This window comes from Cebus imitator, unplaced genomic scaffold, assembly GCF_001604975.1.
Source record: "Cebus imitator isolate Cc_AM_T3 unplaced genomic scaffold, Cebus_imitator-1.0 Scaffold81, whole genome shotgun sequence".
Classification (NCBI taxonomy): domain Eukaryota; kingdom Metazoa; phylum Chordata; class Mammalia; order Primates; family Cebidae; genus Cebus; species Cebus imitator.
This window is the reverse complement of record NW_016107396.1, coordinates 1,396,390-1,416,867: the sequence shown is the minus strand read 5'-3', so window position 1 is coordinate 1,416,867 and position 20,478 is coordinate 1,396,390. Positions and strand designations below refer to the sequence as shown.

At 40.4% G+C, this 20,478-nt stretch overlaps 1 protein-coding gene across 3 annotated transcripts in view; it reads left to right on the top strand.

The window, feature by feature from the left end:
- Positions 1 to 1,472: 1,472 nt before the first annotated feature.
- AKAP7 (A-kinase anchoring protein 7) overlaps positions 1,473 to 20,478 on the top strand; it is a 142,484-nt gene continuing 123,478 nt past the window's right edge. For 2 of the 3 annotated variants that reach the window (XM_017533246.2, XM_017533247.2), the window contains exons 1-2: positions 1,473 to 1,768; positions 11,458 to 11,589. In XM_017533246.2, coding sequence (XP_017388735.2) covers positions 1,492 to 1,768; positions 11,458 to 11,589 — 409 coding nt within the window. In that variant the 5' untranslated portion in view covers positions 1,473 to 1,491. The remainder of the gene's footprint in view (positions 1,769 to 11,457; positions 11,590 to 20,478) is intronic. The other variant, XM_037740200.1, reaches the window with a different exon arrangement.

The following is a 20,478-nucleotide window of genomic DNA, read 5'->3' as shown; positions in this document are numbered from 1 at the left end:
ATTTTTGTATTTTTGGTAGAGACGGGATTTTGCCATGTTGCCCAGGCTGGTCTCAAAGTCCTGGACTCAGCTGATCCACCTGCCTCAGCCTTCGAAAGTGTGGGCATTACAGGTGTGAGCCACCACGCCTGGCCCAGTAAAGCTTTAAAAATAAAAATTTATGTCACCTTTACGAAGGGAAATTTATGTCCTGCTTTTAGGCAGAAAGGGGGAGGACAGAGTTGTTCCTGAGTCTTTAGTTTCTCAACTGCTTTCAGCTCAAAAATAATCCTTATGCTGAAGTGGCATATGTGGGTGGCATATCCTCATCCTCTTCACTATGAATGTGGACCATATTTTTGCAGTTTTTATTGTTACTTATTGAGTTCTTTTCATTTGTAAGATAAGTCACCATGAAGACTGAGAGAATGCACTGCGGCCAGGTAAATTAGCAGGCAGGTGATGTGTGTGAGGGCAGAGGACTTTCTGCTATTTTATATGATCAGTCTTTAGTAAAAGGTCTTAAGTAAAAGACCTGTCTTACCCGCACATCCTCAGCACACAGCTCAGGCATTAAATAAATATTAGGGGAACCAGCTGCACTTTTCTACCAGCCCATAAATGCTGCGGGTATGGGCATCAGATACTCAACTTGTTAGAATTATTTCAAAATCAGAGTAACTAGTTTGCTGACTTCTAGTGTGCAGTCTTTACACCAGCTATTGTGGCTGTGTAAGGGTCTTCTTTTCTTCAATCCCATCCTAGGATGCATTCAACATAAGTGAAGTGAGTGAAGTGTTATTATTCACAAAAAGTGCTAATTTGTGGATGGATGCACCTAATGTTCCTGTCACCTGGTTTCTTTGCACTAAAACAAACCAATCCCAATAGCATTCTGTTTCAAGTTAAAAGGTTTTTATCTTTTTAAACTAAGTAAATTGCTTTTTATTCCAATTTACTCAATTTACTTCCAATTTACTCATAGCAGTACCATATACCTGTACTACATAAACTAGTTAATGTCTAGGCATAACATCATTGCTCAGAATTTGAAACTTTGTCACGATTTAAATTTTTAAAGGTATGGTAAACAAAGTATCTCATTATACAGAAGTACAACGTCTCGTTCTTGTACATTTCGCTCTCTCCAAATATCCTGCCATTAGAACCCTGCTTGCACAATTAAGCACATGCATTCTCAGGAGACACCGGGTCAGAGAATTCCTTCATCCTAGTCTCAATCTCGCCCCTGAAAGCACGGGACGGGAAAAGCCGCGCCACAGGAAATAAATGAGGGCTGCCAAAGGCCGTCGGAGGCCGCGGGGCTCGGGAGGCAGGCGAGGACCCAGTGTCGCATTGCAGAGTCGAGAGGACTCCGGCTGCCGCGGCGCCGCGGTTGTCGGCCTCGGTTTCTCCCGCCCTGCCCGAGCGCCGCCGCGCCGCTCGCCGAAATCCGGATACCACCGGCGACACGGTCGGTCCCTTCCGGCTGGTTCCGGCGTCCGACTTGGCATGAGGCTGCTGCGCCTCCTGCTGCCGCGGGGGCTGCGGCTCGGGAACCTCCGCGCTCCCGCAGGCCTTGCCTCCGCGGCCCGGGCCCCCGCTGACGGTCTCCGGACCCCGCCCCGGCGCCGAGCGCCGCCCTCGGGCCCCGGGCCCCGCCCCGGCCTCCGCTTCGGCCTCGCCTCCAGTCCCGGGCCGCGGCCCGCCACCGCTACCACCGCTGCTGCTGCGGCTATCCCAGACGCGCCGCCCGCTTGCGCCGCGACCATGGAGCGCCCCGGAGCGGGTGAGACCAGGCTGCCCACCGGTCGGGGCGGGGGCGACTGGAGCCGCGGGGACTTGGGCCCGCTTGAGCTCGACCTCTGGGAGGGCCTGACCCGCGCCGCCCCTGCTCCGAGTCTCCCCCTCCCTTCAAAAAGGACTCAGGGTAGCACAGAGAAGCCGGGTGCAACCAGGTTGTACATCAGCGCTGCCTGTAGCGAAGCGTTTTAATGCACACAGTGTGGGTCTGGCAGGAGGCGGGGTTGTGAGCCCATCCCCGAGTTTCACTGTTCTTTCTCTCTTTCTTTGACCCGTTTCGCAAAGTTCACGCCCGCACACCTTCCTTCCGACGGTGTTGATGTGGGTAAATGTATTGTAAACAAAACCTAGTCAAATCTCGATTTTATCTTATATCACAAATATTAAGCACCTGAACCACCATGCTGTCTTCTTTAGGATTTTCTGGTAGGTGTGGCCATGACCACTTTTAAAACTGGCGCCAAGTCTGTCCTAGTGCCGGGAATGAGTTTCCAGTTTGGGTCAGCGTTTGTTGTGAATTGAACTTTGTGAGTAGAGCGAGTTAGGGGCTGGACTTTCGGTATAAAGAACCGCAAACTAGTTAGAGAAAAAGGTGCTCCTCTTCAAGATTTGCATAGGATAAATTCATACAAGTGTATAACAAGCATAAAAACGTTAATGTGTGCTATATATATAGACGTTAACTCGTGTAAACATGTTTACAGTTGTTAATGGAGTGATGACAGGTTTTGAGATGCATTTAGGAAATGCGTGGGAATGGAAATTGTTAAAGGAGAAGAGAGTCATATTCCAGTGCCTTGTTTAATTGCCATGACCTTGCAATTCAGGATCCTGTTCGCATATCTTTGTATTTTCCTTACTCATATTTACAAAGTTTAAGGTGTTTGTGGAGGTTACTTCCTCCTTTCATTCTTTTTCAGACATTATTAACTTATTTTCTCTATTTCTCCCTAATAATTTGGATTGTACTTTTGTTCCCTTTTTATGAGGAGGAAAGGAAAGCCTGGAGGTCAAGTGACTTGTTGATTTCTACGCAGCTGTCAACATTTACTCACGTGTAAGATGCTTACTATTTTTGGTAGCTAAGCCAGGATTAGAATGGATGCCCTTGGCCTTTTCTCGTGGTTCTTAGCAATAAACTTATTTATTTATTTTGAAACAGGGTCTTGCTATGTTGCGCAGGTTGAAGTGCAGTGGTGTGATCATGGCCCACTGCAGCCTCGACCTGCTGAGATCATGCTGACCTCCTGTTTCAGTCTCCCCAAGTACCTGGAACTACAGGTCCGTGCCAACATGCCTTACTAGTTTTTGTATTTTTTTGTAGAGACGGGGTCTTGCCATGTCACCCAGGCTGGTCTTGACCTCCTCCTGGGCCCAAGCAATCCTATCTCGGCCTCTCAGAGTGCTGGGATTACAGGTGTGAGCCAACTTGCTCAGCTGGGATACATTTACTGTTTACCTAGTAGAGTGATGAGAAACTTAAGAAAATTGAGTAGTCATTCATTGTTCAGCTAGGAAACTTGCATTTTGTGTCACAGTGGGTGAACTGCCCATACCCTTTTGTTCCTCTGTTGGCCCATTTTTGATGAAGTCATTTCCTTCACCTATATTTAAATATTAGCATATATTTAAAGGTGTGGTTTTATAATACATTTGAAATGTATGTATTGTTTTTCTTATGAAGGTAATATTCAATTTTGAAATGTTTGAATAGCAGAAATGAGAAACATGTGAATATATGCAGCATAGCCGTCAGCAATTGCAAGCAGTTTATACTATTTAGCCTTTGCCTACATAATTGTAAGTCATAGAGCAAAAGCAGTTTATATCTGCTTTCTAAAATGTCACTATTGTCAGCTTCTTTTTCTGTCATCGTAGTCTTCATAGTCATTGTTCTTAGTTGTCATTGACACGAGCATGCTTCGTTTAACCATTTCTCTATTTTTTTTTCATATTTTCTAACTATTTTATTGTACCCAATAATCAGCCATACATCCCCTCACCCATTCTACCACTCTCCCCAGCTTCTGGTAAACATTATTCTAGTCTCTATCTCCATGAGTTCATTTTTTTTTTTTTTTTTTTGAGACGAAGTCTTCCTCTGTTACCCAGGCTGGAGTGCGGTACTGTTGTCTCTGCCTACCACAATCTCCGCCTCCTGGGTTCAAGTGATTCTCCTGCCTCTGCCTCCAGAGTAGCTGGATTACAGGCATATGCCACCATGCCTGGCTAATTTTTTGTATTTTTAGTAGAGGCGGGGTTTCATCACGTTGGCCAGGCTGGTTTCAAACTCCTGACCTTGTGATCTGCCCACCTCGGCCTCCTAAAGTGCTTAGGTTATAGGTGTGAGCCACTGTGCCTGGCTGACAAATGTTTTAATTTTAGCGCCCACAAATAAGTGAGAACATACGAAGTTTGTCTTTCTACACCCGACTTATTTAACATAAGGATCTCCAGTTTCATCCATGTGGCAAATGACAGGATCTTATTCTTTTGTATGGCTGAATAGTACTCCGTTGTATATATGTACCACATTTTATTTTTCCATTGGATGACCTAAGTTACCCAGCACTTAAGTTGCTTCCAAATTTTGGCTATTGTACCATTTCCCTATTACTAGGCATTTTTGTTCCATTTGTCCTTTTTTGTTTAAACAAAGCTGTGGTGAATCTTTGAGCATGGTTGATAGATAACCAGAAAGCAGTGAAGAACATCAGAAGAATGTTTTTGTGGCTTCTGATCTATTGCCAGATTGCTTTCTGAAAGGATTGCCTTAGCTTAGGATTGCCATTGCTATAGTTAGTGTATAATAAGGTGGCAGTGCATGGTGCCAGAAAGGGTATACTGGTCACAGAGTGGCTGGATTCTAGTTCCATTCCCAAGACCTACTAGTTTTACCCTTGAGCAAGTACTTAATCAGCTTGTCTGTAAAATGAGCATTGAAATAGTACCTCTCCGTAGTGTGGTTGTATGGATGAAATGAGTTACTCCCAGTGCTTCCAGCTGTGCCTGGCCTCAAGCACGCACTTAAGTGTTAGCTGTTGGTAGTAGTAGTAGTAGTAGACAATAGTGTTTACCAGCTTCACCTCATCTTTATGTTATTAATGCACTTGGTAGCATAACTTTTATTTGGGTTTATATACAAAAGATAGAATTTTAACTATGGTTAGAACAAATTATAGGAGACTTAAGTACTCAACCTTATGAACCTAAAGAGTTTAAATGCTTTATTTAAGAGTTGGTTATTTTAAGGTAGTTTGCCAAACGCAAAATATTTATATCTTCTATAAGAGAAAGTGTAGTTATGACTGATATATTTACTTCACATCTAACGACCTTTGCCCGAACACTAGAGCATAGAGAACTGGAGGAAGTCTTCTAAATATTTGATTTGAGAAACATTGTTCTATACAATGACCAGCAGTTCTTTCAAGACTTACTTGAAAGTGGTACTCCTTTATTTTTTAGTTAATAATTCCTATCTCAAAAATTGTTGAGTTAATAATTTCTATTATTCTATAGCTTAAGAGAAAATAGTTGTTTGTATTTCAACTTCTAGACTCTTGTGGATTTTGACATAACATTGCATTTGAGTTTAATATGCTTTAACAAGGTAGAGAATGATGTTGAACAAGTCATAATTTGCATTAATTTTTATTTTCATGTCAAATGGGATACTAGTACTTTTCCTTCATTCATCTGGTGAAAATGAGAGAATCTGTGATATGCTGAGGCTGCCACTAAATACCAGGAATTATTTTTTTGTGGGTGGTGAGATGGCTGTATTGCATTGTAGCCTGAGTGACTTACCACTCTCAAATATGGACTTACCTTTATCACATTTATTCATTTGGTAAAAATTTATTGAGCACCTACTGTGAGCTGAACTCAGTGCCAGGCATGGAGGCATCAAAAGAGAATAAGGTTTTAAGGAACTTCGACTATGGCAACTGTACGTGATGGAGTGCAGGTATAGAAAGTTGCCCCTTTCACTTTCAAAAGTGTCCTGGTTTGGTGGATTGTGTGGTCACTTTACCTTAGAATCTAGTGGAGAAGACAGACAAGTGGACATGTATAACATAATGTATACATGCAGTGATTGGAGGAAGCACTAGGTGCCTGGAAGATTGGATTACCTGTCAGCCCTGAGCTGGGGCTCTGCAAAATTTTCCCTGATGGTGGACGTCTGATCCCAGGTTTTACTTTGAAGTTGATTGTTCTCACCTGTTCACACAATCTCTTAGTCTGGTGTGGGGTCAAGTTACGGAAGGAGTGAAAAGAGATCCTGGAGCAGTGGTTTTCAATTGGAAAACTACTCATGCACATTGAAATTACTCTGAGGAGGTTGAAAAAAATACCAGAGGTTGGCCTGATCTCCAGAGATTTTGATTTAATTGGCTGGAGTGGCACACAGATGTTCTAGTGATTAGTTTTAAAAGCTCTGCAAGTGATTCTAATGTGCAGTTAGTATTATTACCATTGTTACTGTGTGATTCTTTCTTTGGTATAGCCAGAATGACCTCCATAACACTTGCTCTCTAATAGTTGATGATTAATTGAGCTCAAGAGAAACTAAATTTAAACGAGATCACAAACTTTTCTTATTTAAAAATTGACTTAATGTAATTCATGATTGTATTCCTCTTGCCTTCAAAATGTGTTGAAGCCCCAAATTAAGTTTCCTCTACTTCACTTATTGCTAAGAATCTGTATATTTCCAAGTAGCACAAGAACTTGGAAGCTAGTAGTGAGACGAAGGTGTTAAATAGGTCAATTTTATATCAGTAAGTTCTTAGAATGAGAATAAAATAGAGGAAAAACAGCAGTTGGGTTTATTTCATTTCGTTCTGATTTTCATTCAGCTTTGTTTGTATTTAGTTGCATGCATACTGTTTTATTACTAGCTTTTCAAGTGTAACATACATGGTCAGTGGTGATCCTTTATGTGTAGCTGCATGTGCCCAAAGGTACAGGATGTGTGTTGATCTGTGAAAACTTTTATTTAAGCCTAAACTGCATCTGTGTTTTTAAAACGCAAGCATAAAAATAGAAAAGAGGCATTTAACTTGTTCTCACATTTTTCAAATATTGGCAAGTTTATGAATAGACTCCTAGTGAACTAACATTTGTTGAACACCTGTGTACCAGCCATTCATAATTCCTAAAGTTTGAACTGTAAATGGTAACATTATTAAGAATGTACTATTAGGGTTTCTTTTGGCATCGAACTTAATTAATTTAAAAAAGGCTTTGTGGCCAGGTGTGATGGCTCACGCCTGTAATCTCAGCACCATGGGAGGCTGAGGTGGGTGGATCACGAGGTCAGGAATTTGAGATCAGCCTGGCCAGTATGGTGAAACCCTGTCTCTACCAAAAATACAAAAATTAGCCAGGCGTGGTGGCACATGCCTATAGTCCCAGCTACTCAAGAGGCTGAGGCAGAAGAATTGCTTGAAACTGGGAGGCGGAGGTTCCAGTGAGCCGAGATCATCTGTTGCCACTGCACTCCAGCCTGGGCAACAGAGCAAGACTCTATCTCAAAAAAAAAAAAAAAAAGGCTTTGTTGTTTTTGCTTTTATCCAGAATATAGTAATATAGTTTGGATATTTGTTCCCTCTAAATCTCATGTTGAGATATTATCCCCAGTGTTGGAGGTGAGGCTTGGTGGGAGGTGTTTGGGTCATGGGAGTGGATCCCTCATGAATGGCTTGATGCCCTCCCTGTGATGAGTTTGGAAGAAATCTAGTTAAGAGAGGCTGCCACCTCTACCTGTGTGGTTTTTTCTCTCTCCATGTGACACATTGGCTTCCCTTTGCCTTCCGCAATGATTGTAAGCTTCCTGATGCCCTTACCAGAAGCAGAGGCTAGCACTGTGCTTTGTGTAAAGCCTGCAGAACTGTAGGCCAAATAAACTTCTTTTTTAGTAATTACCCAGCCTCAGGTATTCCTTTACAGCAATGCAAATGGACTGAGACAGAAAATTGGTACTAAAGAGTAGGGTGTTGCTATAAAGATACCTGAAAATGTGGAAGTGGCTTTGGAACTGGGTAATGGGCAGAGGTCAGAAGAGTTTGGAGGGCTCAGAAGAAGATAGGAAGGTGAGGGAAAGTTTGGAACTTCATAGAGACTGGTTAAGTGGTTGTGACCAAAATACTGATAGAAATATGGACAGTGAAGGTCAGCCTGACAAGGTCTGAGATGGATATGAGGAAGTTATTGGGAACTGCAGTTAACGTCTCTGTGTTATGCCCTAGCAAAGAATTTGGCTGCATTGTGTCCATGAACTAGGGAATCTGTGGAAGTTTGAACTTAAAAGTGATGACTGGGCTGGCTGCGGTGGCTCACGCCTGTATTCCCAGCACTTTGGGAGGCCAGGGTGGGCAGATCACTTGAGGTCAGGAGTTTGAAACCGGCCTGGCCGTCATGGTGAAACCCCATCTCTACGAAAAATACAAAAAATTAGCTGGCCGTGGTGGAACATGCCTGTAGTCCCAGCTACTCGGGAGGCTGAGGCAGGAGAATCACTTGAACTGGGAATGCGGACATTGCAGTGTGCTGAGATTGTGTCAGTGCACTACAGCCTGGCAGCAGTGCGAGACTCCATCTCAAAAAAAAAATAAATAAATAAAAATAAAAAGTGATGACTTAGAGTATCTGATAAAAGAAATTTCTTTCTCCTTTATTTTATTTTATTTTTTTTTGCAACAGTGTCTCTGTCACCCAGGCTGGAGTGCAGTGGGAAGAAATTTTTGAACAGCAAATCATTCATGAAGTGGCATGGCAGCTTCTAATGACCTACAATCAGATACGGCAGCAAAGGAATTACTTAAAGTTGCTTTCCTTATAATTAAAAGGGAAGCAAAGCCTAAAAATTTGGAAAATTTGTTGCTTAAGCTTGTGGTAAAGAAGGAAAAAGCATTTTCAGGCGAGAAATTTTAGTGGGCTATGAAGCTTGCTAGAGAGATTAGGATGACTAAAAGGGAGGCAATTCCTAATAGCCAAGACAATGGGAAAAAGGCCTCAAAGGCATTTCAGAAATCTCCGGGGCAGCCCCTCCCATCACAGACCTGGAGGCCTGGAATGGTTTTAGGGGCCAAGTGCAGTGCCCTGCTACTCTGTGCAGCCTTGGGACGCTGCTCTCCACAGCCCAGTTTCTCCACCGCCAGCTGTGGCTCAAAAGGCCCAACTACAGCTCTGGTCTCTTTGGAATGCACAAGCCACTGTAAGCCTTGGGGGCTTTCATGTGGTGTTAAGCCTGCAGGTGCACAGAATGCAAGAATGAAGGAGGTGTGGCAGCTTCCACCTAGATTTCAGATGATGTACCGGAAAGCCTGGGTGCCCAGGCAGAAGCCTGCTGCAGCAGTGGAGCCCTCACAGAGAAACTCTCCTAGGATGATGCTGGAGGGAAATATGGGATTGGAGCCCCCACACAGCGTCCCCACAAGGACACTTCCTAGTGGAGCTGTGGGAAGGGGGCTTAGGTCCCACAGACCCAAAAATGATACAGCCACTGGTAGCTTACACCCTGAGCTTAGAAAAGTAGCAGACATTCAACTCCAACCTGTGAGAGCAGCCACAGGGGCTTCATATTGCAAAGACATAGGGACAGAACTGCCTAAAGCCTTGGGAGCCCATGTGTTGCTCCAGTGTGCGCTGGATGTGGGACATGGAATTGAAGGAGAGCTTTGGAGCTTTAAGGTTTATTGCCTCTCCTGCTAGGTTTTCAACTTATGTGGAACCTGTTGCCCCTTTCTTTTGTATTTCTCTCTTTTGGAATGGGAGTGTTTACACAGTACCTGTACCACCTTTGTATCTTGGGGGCGAATAACTTCTTTTTGATTTTACAGGCTCATAGGTGGAAGAAACTTACCTTGAGTCTCAAATGAGACTTTGGATTTTGGAGTTAATGCTGGAATGAGTTGACCTTGGGGGACTATTTGGGAAGGGATGATTATATTTAGCAGTGAGATTTAGGTGGCCAGGGGCAGAATGATAGCGTTTTTATGCTTGGTGGGAGGTGTTTGGGTCATGGGGGCAGATCTCTCATGAATGCCTTGGTGCACTCCCTGCAGTAATGAGTTCATGTGTGAGATCCGGTTGCTTAAAAGGGGCTGGCCTCTCTGCCACTCTCTCTTTCTCCCGACATGTGATGTGTTGGCTTCCCTTTGCCTTGCATCATGATTTTAAGCTTCTTGAGGCCCTCACCAAAGCAGATGCTGGCACTATGCTTTGTGTACAGCCTGCAGAACTGGGAGCCAAATAAACCTCTTTCGTTTAGAAATTACCCAGCCTCAGGTATTCCTTTATAGCAATGCAAATGGACTAATACAACAGGTGTGTGTGTGTGTATGTGTGTGTGTACAATAGTAGAGATGAATCAAATTTCAATAAAAATTGAGGTTTGTTGGCATATATGTTAACTATGGCCTATCATGATAGCTATGTTGTAAGCCATATTATTGATGGAATATGTTTTACAAGTATTGTATCCGAAAATAGAGTGTTACAACAGAATGAATTAAAGGACTTGTTTAATATCTCGAGTAGTAAATTAGTCTTTAGCAAATGTATAGAGTAAAAATTATATAGTATTCCAGGATTCTGATCAAACTTACTAGTTCAGACAGTATTTGTATCTGTCAGTAAAGGCATGGATTATAAAGGCACTGGGGAAACCACCATCTGATAAATTTAGCAATTAATTTTATCAATTTAAACATACATCTTTCTTCTCTTACCTCCACCCAAGGTATATGATTGTTCTAACCACAGCAAGAAAACGAAAAAAGACCAAATAGGAAATATGGCTTTAATGTTAGTAAATGACTGTGGGAGAGCAGTTAGGGAAACTGTAAGCTCATTTGCTTCTTAATTATTGAATTTTCAGAAAAGCATATTTAGAACCACGTATTTTTATTCTTTTTGGAGATGGAGTCTCGCCCTCTCATCCAGGCTAGAGTGCAGTGCACGATCTCGGCTTACTGCAACCTCTGCCTCCCAGGTTAAGGCAATTCTCCTGCCTCAGCCTCCTGAGTAGCTGGGATTATAGGCATCCACCACTATGCCTGGCTAATTTTTGTATTTTTAGTAGAGTCAGGGTTTCACCATGCTGGCCAGGATGGTCTCAATCTCCTGACCTTGTGATCCACCTGCCTTGGATTCCCAAAGTGCTGGGATTATAGGTGTGAGCCACCACACCCAGCCAGAACCATGTATTTTTAACTAAATTTCCAGTGTTAAATGTAATGATGGAGAGAAACAACTTGAAAGTCTACTGAAGAAAAAATTATAGGCCAGAAGTTGTACAAATAAGAATGAGAATGACTGACAAAACCTTGTTGGTTGTTTTTAAAAGGTATGTGAAAAAAAATGTAGTTTTAGAATTAAAATGTAGCTATAACAGATCTTGAGGATTATTGATTGATTCAGTTTTCATCTAATCATAGGTTGAATACTATGTTTTAGGAAATGATTAAAGCTTTGTAAGTGTGCACAAAAATATAGAATGTGGCATAAATAATGTTTATATAAATAGCTTTACAATATATTTGAACACAAGTGATACATTTCTTAACAGGCGTTAATTTATATTGAATTCAGTTAGCTGATTATTTTCATTTAGGATATAAGTTTAACTAATAAGTTAATCCTTTTTTCTTTTTTAATATGTTAAAGGAGGAATTAATTCCAATGAGTGTGAAAATGTATCAAGAAAAAAGAAAATATCAGAGGAATTTGAAGCTAATACTATGGATTTCCTGGTAGACATGCCATTTGCTACTGTAGATATTCAGGATGACTGTGGAAGTAAGTACTTTATTAAGTAAACATGTATTTAGAATCAATGAATAGTAAATTTAATTATGTATATTTTCTTTGTAATTTATTTCACTTTTAGGACTTATGTTTTTGAGTTTTGATTTTGGTTTCATTTTTAATTTTTTTATTCTAGGTTTTTGAGACACGGTCTTGCTCCATCATTCACACTGGATTGCAGTAGGGTGATCACAGTTCACTGCAGCCTTGACCTCCCAGTCTTAAGCAATCCTCCAACTTCAGCCTCTTAGTGGGAGGTAGCTGGGACTACAGGCATAAGTGCCACCATGCCTGGCTAAGTTTTAATTTTTTCTGTAGAGATGGGGTCTTGCCATGTTGCCCAGGTTAGCCTTGAACTCCTGGGCTCAAGCCATCCTTCCTCCTTGGCCTTCAGAAGTGCTGGGATTACCGACGTGAGTGATTATACCTGGCCAAGTTTCATTTTTTATTTAATAATTGTCTATATCTATTGGTATTGTTAACATAATCACGATAATATTGACGTCTCACAAAATGTTGAGCCAGCTCATTCTTTAGTTTATAAAGTACTTCTGAAAATAATTAGGCTAGATAATCCCCTTCATTATTGGGGAGCCACTGCTAATTTCAGCAGTACCCATTTATCTAACACATGTTACTAGCTGTTTGGTATCCTCTAAGCACTTTACTAAGCATTGGGAGGGTCCATCAGTGAACAAGATAGGCATTATCACTGCTCCAATGGAGCTCACAGGCTAGTATTGAAAACAGGTAAACTTTTAATTAAGTATTCATGCATTGGATTAATTCAGTCCTTGAGAGCTTCATTCACAAACTTTAGAGCAACAGTGCTTACTCGATCGAAATGCTGCTGGAATTATATAAATATCTAAATCTGTATTTTGGTCAGATGCGGTGGCTCATGCTTATAATCTTAACACTTTGGGAGGCTGAGATGGGAGGATCGCTTTAGGCCAGGAGTTTGAGACCAGCCTGGTCAACATAGCGAGACCCCCATCTCTATTTTAGTAGAATGTATAAATTTAAAAAATCTGTTTTATGTCATTGTAAAAACAATCCTGTCCATGATATTTGGGTTTACCTCCACTGAAAAGGTTAAAGATTTGATTATTGTCCAGGTTACTTGTGGGGAGGGAAATAAGGAAAAGCATCAATATAGTCAAATATTTATTGACTGCATACTGTATGCCATTCGACTATATTGCAGCCTTACATAAAGCTTTGCTATGGTTTAACATCCTTTTTTCGTAACTAGGGCTCTGCGGCATAAGAAATAATCTGCTTTAGTCTCTTCATTTTGAGGAAAGAAAACTGACTTAGAGAAGTTAAGTGAATTAAATTCACACAGTAGGAAAGAACTAGTTATAGAATCTGGTTTCTGATTTATTAGTCATTTCTTTGATGAACATTGATAGCCAGGCATTGTGCTAGACATTGGGAGTATTAAAACACATGATAGTCTGGAACCTTGAGAAGCTCATAGCTTCACTGGGGAACCAATATGTTAACAGCTTTAATCTCATAAGATGAATGCCATATAGGCTGCTCTGGAAGTGCCCGTGATGAGGATGTATGCAGGGAGGCATCTAACCTGGGTGTGGGAGGAGACGGTGTCCAGGAAGGCTTCCTAGGTGTTTGGCAAGAGTAGAGTCTTGGAGGATGAATATGAACTATCCAGGGCTCTTGAAATTTTCTGACTGTCAGAATTTTCTGCAGAGGGATGTAAAAGCACAGATTCTTCTTCAACCATTGCATCCTGCCGGGGAATCTTTCGTTTAAATTTTTTCTTAAACGTCTCAAGTGATTCTGGTGCTTAGCCAGTCTCAGAAACCACACTACTCCTTATCACTGTCTCCTGGAGGCGGTGAACCTGAATTGTATTTTGGGGAGACGTGATACTTAAAATGTATTAAGTCTCTGGTATTTTATTAAGCAGTCTTTCCTATTCCATAATCTAGGGGGAAAAGAAATTAGGAAGAGTTGTTTCCTATCTTTTCCTTTACAGCTGGCCTGTAGAGAAGAACCATCTTTGTGAGTTTCACAGCTGTTGGGGAAACCTTTACTGAAGAATTTTCATACCTGTTAAGTAGAAAAAGTGAGAATAGCAAGGATTTAATGTTTTCCTCTTTAATTCCCTATTTGTTGAGTACATGAAATGAGTATATTTAAAAAATTCAATCACTTATTTCTGATTTCAATCACTTATTTCTGATTTCATTACTTTCTCTAATTTGGATATAAATAAGGAAGGCTTCTTATGAATAAGCGTCGCTTGTGTACCCACTGTGGACCTCACTCACCCACATTTCTCCCTCAGAGCCTTGTTCCAGTCTCTGAATCACTCTTGTTGGAGTGCATAAGTTAAATTGGAACAAGAGATGAGTCTGTTTATTTTTCCAGCTACAGGCACTTCTGATTTATACATATCTCATATATATCTAATGTATATGAACACATAGCTTCTACTAGCGATAGAGTGTGTGATACTTCCAGAATCCCAGAGAGCAAATAGTATTTCTGTATGCACCATATTCCTATATCTCTACTGGAAAGGAGACTAATGGCCATTAGGTTCAGAAAGAATGAAGGGCTGGATGTGTTTGTGGCATGCATTTCATTCCTGCTCTGAAAGCAACAGCTGTTTCCTCAGAGTATGTGAACTGGAAGGATGGCCAGTTCTTCATATGAACAGGATCTTTTCTCTCTAGAATATGGTATATTTCTTACCAAATAAATGATGTTATCTATGTATATCAGGGGCTCAGGCCCATCCACAAAAGTCTACTTTTAACTAATATATATGCTTTTTGATAATTCAGGCTTTATGAGTTAAGAAGTCTTTGTAGGTTTGTCTAGACTCCAAACCACCACGTATTATGTTATTTTTGCGGGAAGATGGATTTAAAATTCCAAGCTCTGGCTTATACATGGGCAGTGTGGTACAGAGTTTTTTCCTTTCACGGAAAACTTGTGTTTTAAGTTTTGGTTACTTCATTATCTACTTGGAACTTCGACAGTTTAAGTTTGGATAAAAATTCCCTCCTGTTTATCTCATAGTGTTGCTTTATGGCTAAAAAGAGATAATGTATGCAAGAAAGAAGTTAAAAATGTAAAATAATGTATAAATGTTTTTATAAAACCTTTGAAACATACCCCTTAGTTATTTGGGGACAACTTACTCTATTTTTATAATAGCATTTACTAAAACACTAAGGAACAAATAGTGAAATTCCTTGCAAACCAGAAACTACTAACTAGTTTTTCCGAAGTGAGATTTTTATAGAAACATACGAAAACTGGGAGTTTTATTGCCAACCCTTAAACCTTAGGTATAATAATAGTGTTTGTGCCCAAAATGCAACATAATTACTTTGTGGCTCGAATGGACTGAATTTGGCTTTCTTGTACATTTACTAATCAGTTATTCATTTGCTCCATAGTAGATGGCAACCTCAACATTCTCAGGCTGCTGGACATTGCCTGTGGTTCCTTCAGTTTTCTTTGGCATGTGGAAATTGCAAGTTAACTGCCAAGAAATTCTTGCTAATAGACACCCTGGCAGAGCAATGAGGAAAGTAGTGCTAACAAAAACATCATGGGAAGGGGAATCCTTAGCAGTGGGAAAACTCCCCCTAAAATGGTTAGTGTCTCTCGATTATCAGCTCTGTTGCCTTCAGTGTGAGTGTGATATCTTGATTAGGCAGCAGGTGGTCTGGTTGGATGAGATGGGTCTTCACATGTTTTGGCTTTGCTTTTAAGAAAATACTTTTATTAGAGTTATAGATTAGAATGACTAAAAATTAGATGATAACATGCATTAGAATTAAATATGAGAATATAAAAGTATATTAGAAGTAAAATATCCAAATGCATGTACAGTGGAAATCTTTTAGAAATGATGGGGAGGCTGGGCACCATGGCTCACACCTGAAATCCCAGCACTTTGGGAGGCTGAGGTGGGCAGATCACTTGAGGTCAGGAGTTTGAAACCGGCCTGGCCAACATGGTGAAACCTGTCTCTACTAAAAATACAAAAATTAGCTGGGCGTGGTGGCACGTGCCTGTAATCCCAGCTACTTGGGAGGCTGAGGCAGGAGAATTGCTTGAATCCGGGAGGCAGAGGTTGCAGTGAGCTGAGCTCAGTGCGCCACTGCACTCCATTCAGCCTGGGCAACACAGTCAGACTCTCTCCAGTAACAAAACAAAACAAGAAATGATGAAGAGACAATACAACCTGTGCCACACTTTTGACTCCATAGCGTGGTCACGTTTTAGGAGAAAATCCAGCTTAGTGTGTGGTTGACTTGGATGGGGTCTTTGCTGTTTACAAGGGAAATGTGGGTCACTTGATTGGAAACCCAGTAAACCATCCAGGAAAATATTTGGGTTGCTCCAGTCCTGCGTCTGAAAGTAGAATAGAGTCATTCTGCTGTTGGGAATAGCTTAGTATGCTTCCCACAGTGTGACTTTGTGGAGAGCTTTAGTTTGATTCTAGTTTCTTGAGGAAATCACAGTTTTTAATTATCAAGCCACATTTATTGAATTTATTGAGGAATGGGTTAGTCTCAAACTCCTGGGCTCCAGCTATCCTCCCACCTCAATCTCTTGAGTAGCAAGAATAACAGGTGTGCACCACAGTACCTGGTCTCAAGCCACCTTTAAATCAAGTCTTTTGATTTTCTTTTTTTTTGGTCTCATGTCTTCCCTAAATGTGGAATTCAGTTCTCCTTATATTAAAATGCTTATAATACTTACTTTACCTCACACAGAATTCTACTCTGTAATAACTGCAGATTTTGGTGATACAGGAAATTGTCATTTTGCTACTTATTAGTCCTAACAAGTTGTTATATTTAAAAAATAGATTTTAAATATCTTAAAATATAAATTGAAACTTTATTTAAAAATTTTTTAAAGAAAATGCTATATTAAATAAAGATCGAATCTTTGTACCTGATATAATAGGTGGTTACTCTGAGTCAATTAAAAAAAATGACAAATCGTTTTCTGTGTCCTCCATAATTAATTGAGGAAGCATATACTACATATTCCAAATTTTATTGTGAGAGAGCTTAAGGCAAATAGCTGTCCCATATAATACAAATGGTTGATATCTTTTCTTTTTTCTTTTTTTGTGAGATGGAGTCTTGCTCTGTTGCCTGTAGTGCTATCTGGGCTCATTGCAAACTCTGCCTCCTGGGTTGAAGCAATTCTCTTGCCTCAGCTTCCTGAGTAGCTGGGACTACAGGCGTGAGCCACCATGCCCAGTTGATTTTTGTATTTTTAGTAGAGACGGGGTTTCAGCATGTTGGCCAGGATGGTCTTGATGTCTTGACCTTGTGATCTGCCCACCTCCACCTCCCAAAGTGCTGGGGTTACAGGCATGAGCCACTGTGCCTGGCCCGATATCTTTTCTTTTGTTAAAACAATAAGAAAATGAATAAAAATTGGAACAAGCCCAATAACTAAATTAATTCAACACATATTTATTGAATATGTTATGTACCAGGTATACTGGTGCTGAGCTGAGGATGTAGTTAGTTCAGCTAGTGTGTACTTTTTCCAAGCTCAAGTTCATTCATTATTGATGACATTGGCATAATAATGGTAGCTGTCTCACAGGAATGTTGGAAAGATTCAATTCCTGAATACTTGTTAAGTCTTTAAAACATAACTAGCCTCAGTATATTTTCATTAATTTAGTTTCATCAAATTTTTACTTACATATATTTGCTAAATTAAATATAAACATTTCCCCTTTAAGAGCAATATTTTATAATAATAAGGAGTGCCTCCAGCACATTGCTAAATGCTTTACATTTTCTTACATAATCCTCATAGAAACTTTTTTTCTTTTTCCCTGAGACAGAGTCTGGCTCTGTTGCCCAGTCTGGTGTATAGTGGCGTGATCTCAGCTCACTGCAACCTTCACCTCCTAGGTTCAAGCTCTTCTCCTGCCTCAGCCTCCTGAGGATTATAGGTGTGAGCCACTGTACCCTCTTTATTTCTTACATAATCCTCATGGAAACTTAAAGAGGGAGAAGGTACAAATTTTTTTTAGAAAGTTTTAGTAATTTGCCAAAGATTTTTGAAATACTAAGGGGTAATAATTCTATGAAATAAAAAGCTGGGTGTGGTGGCTTACATCTGTAATCCCAGCACTTTGGGAGGCTGAGGCAGGTGGATCACCTGAGATCAGGAGTTAGAGACCAGCCTGGCCAAAATGGTGAAACTCCATCTCTACTGAAAATGCAAAAAATTAGTCAGGTGTGGTGGCGAGCCCCTGTAATCCCAGCTACCTGGGAGGCTGAGGCAAGAGAATTGCTTGAACCGGGGAGGCGGAAGTTGCAGTGAACTAGATTGTGCCATTGCACTCCAGCCTGGAAAACAAGAGCAAAACTCCATCTCAAAAAAAAATTATATGAAATATAGAAGATAATATAACATTCTCAGTCATGTAGCTAAGGAGTTTTAGGAATGGTTACTGCAAAGATTTTAGCTGCCTAAATGACAAGAAAAAAAGAAAATACCAAAACAAATAGAATTCATTCCTAGCCTTTTAGCTAAGAGTAAGTGTGAAAACAAAGAACCCACAATAACAGATGGATGATTTAATTAAATTAATTTTTCTCATAATTCATTCCTTTGTAGTTTTTGAGGGAATAAATAGAACTTGAGAAAAAGATAATTTGCGTAAAATGACATTTGGTGCTTCAGTTAAAAAAGCAGGTACATGAATTAGAGAGTGACAGCCTTTGTCAACAAGACCAGATTCATTACAACACATTAAAATGGCTACTGAAATCATTATGAAAATTAACAACTGGAATAAATTAAATTTATAAGATGGGTTTATGAGGTGTACTCCAACTGATGACTTTTTTGCTGACCAATGAAGTTACTCTAAATAATCCAGTTGAAAGGTCCTGGGAGTGTGGCCAAATTTTTCTACCTTTTGTTCTATGGTCATTGATTTTTGAAATTCTAATTGGTAAACTAGATGATTACATAAATATTTTACTCCTTATATTTTGACATGAAACCATAAATAAAGAATATTTTAGAACCTACATTATGATTTCAAAGTAAGAAATAAAATGGAGTTCAGTAATGAAAAGCAGATGGATTTTATACTATGGCCATATAAATAAACTTTACAAATAAAATCAGCCATGGTATGCAAACAAGAGAGAAGAGATATTAGGGCCGGGCGTGGTGGTTCATGCCTGTAATCCCAGCACTTTGGGGGGCCAACGAGTGCAGATCACTTGAGGTCAGGAGTTTGAGACCAGCCTGGCCAACATGTGAAACCCCGTCTCTACTAAAAATACAAAAATTAGCCGGGCATGGTAGCACAAGCTTGTAGTCCCAGCTGTTCGGGAGACTTGCAGCAGGAGAATTGCTTGAACCCAGGAGGCAGAGGTTGCAGTTAGCTGATACTGTGCCACTGCCCTGCAGTCTGAGCAACAGAGCAGGACTCTGTCTTAAAAGTGAGAGAGAGATTGGGCTTAGTGTGTATCAAGTAGATAATAAATCAGCAGGGCTCACTGAATTGAAAAAAAGCCTATTACAAGGGTTAGTAAAATTACTATAGCAATAAATACTTAACAGGATTCTTTTTTCTCCCCCCATCTGTCATTAGGTATTTTAAAACTGCACTGTCTGTGATGCTTAACAAAATAAAATTTTAGATTATCCTGTTCAAAGGAAAGTTATATAGTTATTGGCAAAATTATAGAAAACTAAATAAATTTAGACAAACCATGTCCTACTTTATTTTTACCTAAAAGTATTCTGAGTTGGGGTTTTATACTATGTCATTCTCATGATACCAGAATGGTTAGAGTTGTTATATGCTATAACCATTACCTTGAGAGATTGTAATTTTCTTTTTCTGCAAAATGGATTTATAGGATGTTTGAAAGGGCAAAAATAAATTGCTATAGACTGGAAGACAGTTTAGTGTAAAATAGATAAGGTAGAAAATAACATAAAATGCTGAACGTGTCAGTGGTCTTAAATATTATGTTAATTCTGTCCTCTTCAGTATTGTTCATATTGGAGTGTGAGTAAAATACAGAAAAAATGATTATATGTTTTATCTTCACAGTAAGGAATGTATTACAAATGGTCACCCAGTAAACAGTGTATGCAAAAAATGGAAATAAAAATTTCATAAAACAGTATTTATACTTACTGTGAGCAATATACTATTTACATGACTACTGTCCCATTCCATTTCATTCATTTTTTTTAAAGTGCTCTTCATTGGCCAGGTGTGATGGCTTACACTTGTAATCTCAGTACTTTAGGAGGCCGAGGTGGGTAGATAACCTGAGGTCAGGAGTTTGAGACCAGCCTGGCCAATATGGTGAAACCCCGTTTCTACTAAAAATAGAAAAAATTAGCTTGGTGTGATGGTGGGCACCTGTAATCTCAGATACTTGGGAAGCTGAGGCGGGAGAATCACTTGAACCTGGGAGGCGGAGGTTGCAGTGAGGTGAGATCCTCCATTGTACTCCAGCCTGGGAAACAAGAGCAAAACACCTCAAAAAATGTAAGTGCTCTCATGCCTGTAATCCCAGCACTTTGGGAGGCTGAGGCAGGCTGATCATAAGGTCAAGAGATTGAAACCATCCTGGCCAACATGGTGAAACCGCGTCTCTACTAAAAAATGCAAAAATTAGCTGGGTGTGGTGGCATGCGCCTGTAGTCCCAGCTACTCGGGATACTGAGGCAGGAGAATTGCTTGCACCCGGGAGGTGGAGGTTGCAGTGAGCCGAGATTGCTGCACTCCAGCCTGGCGCCTGGCGACAGAGCAAGACTCTGTATCAAAAAAAAGGTCAGCTATGGTGGCATAAGCAGGCAGATCACCTAAGG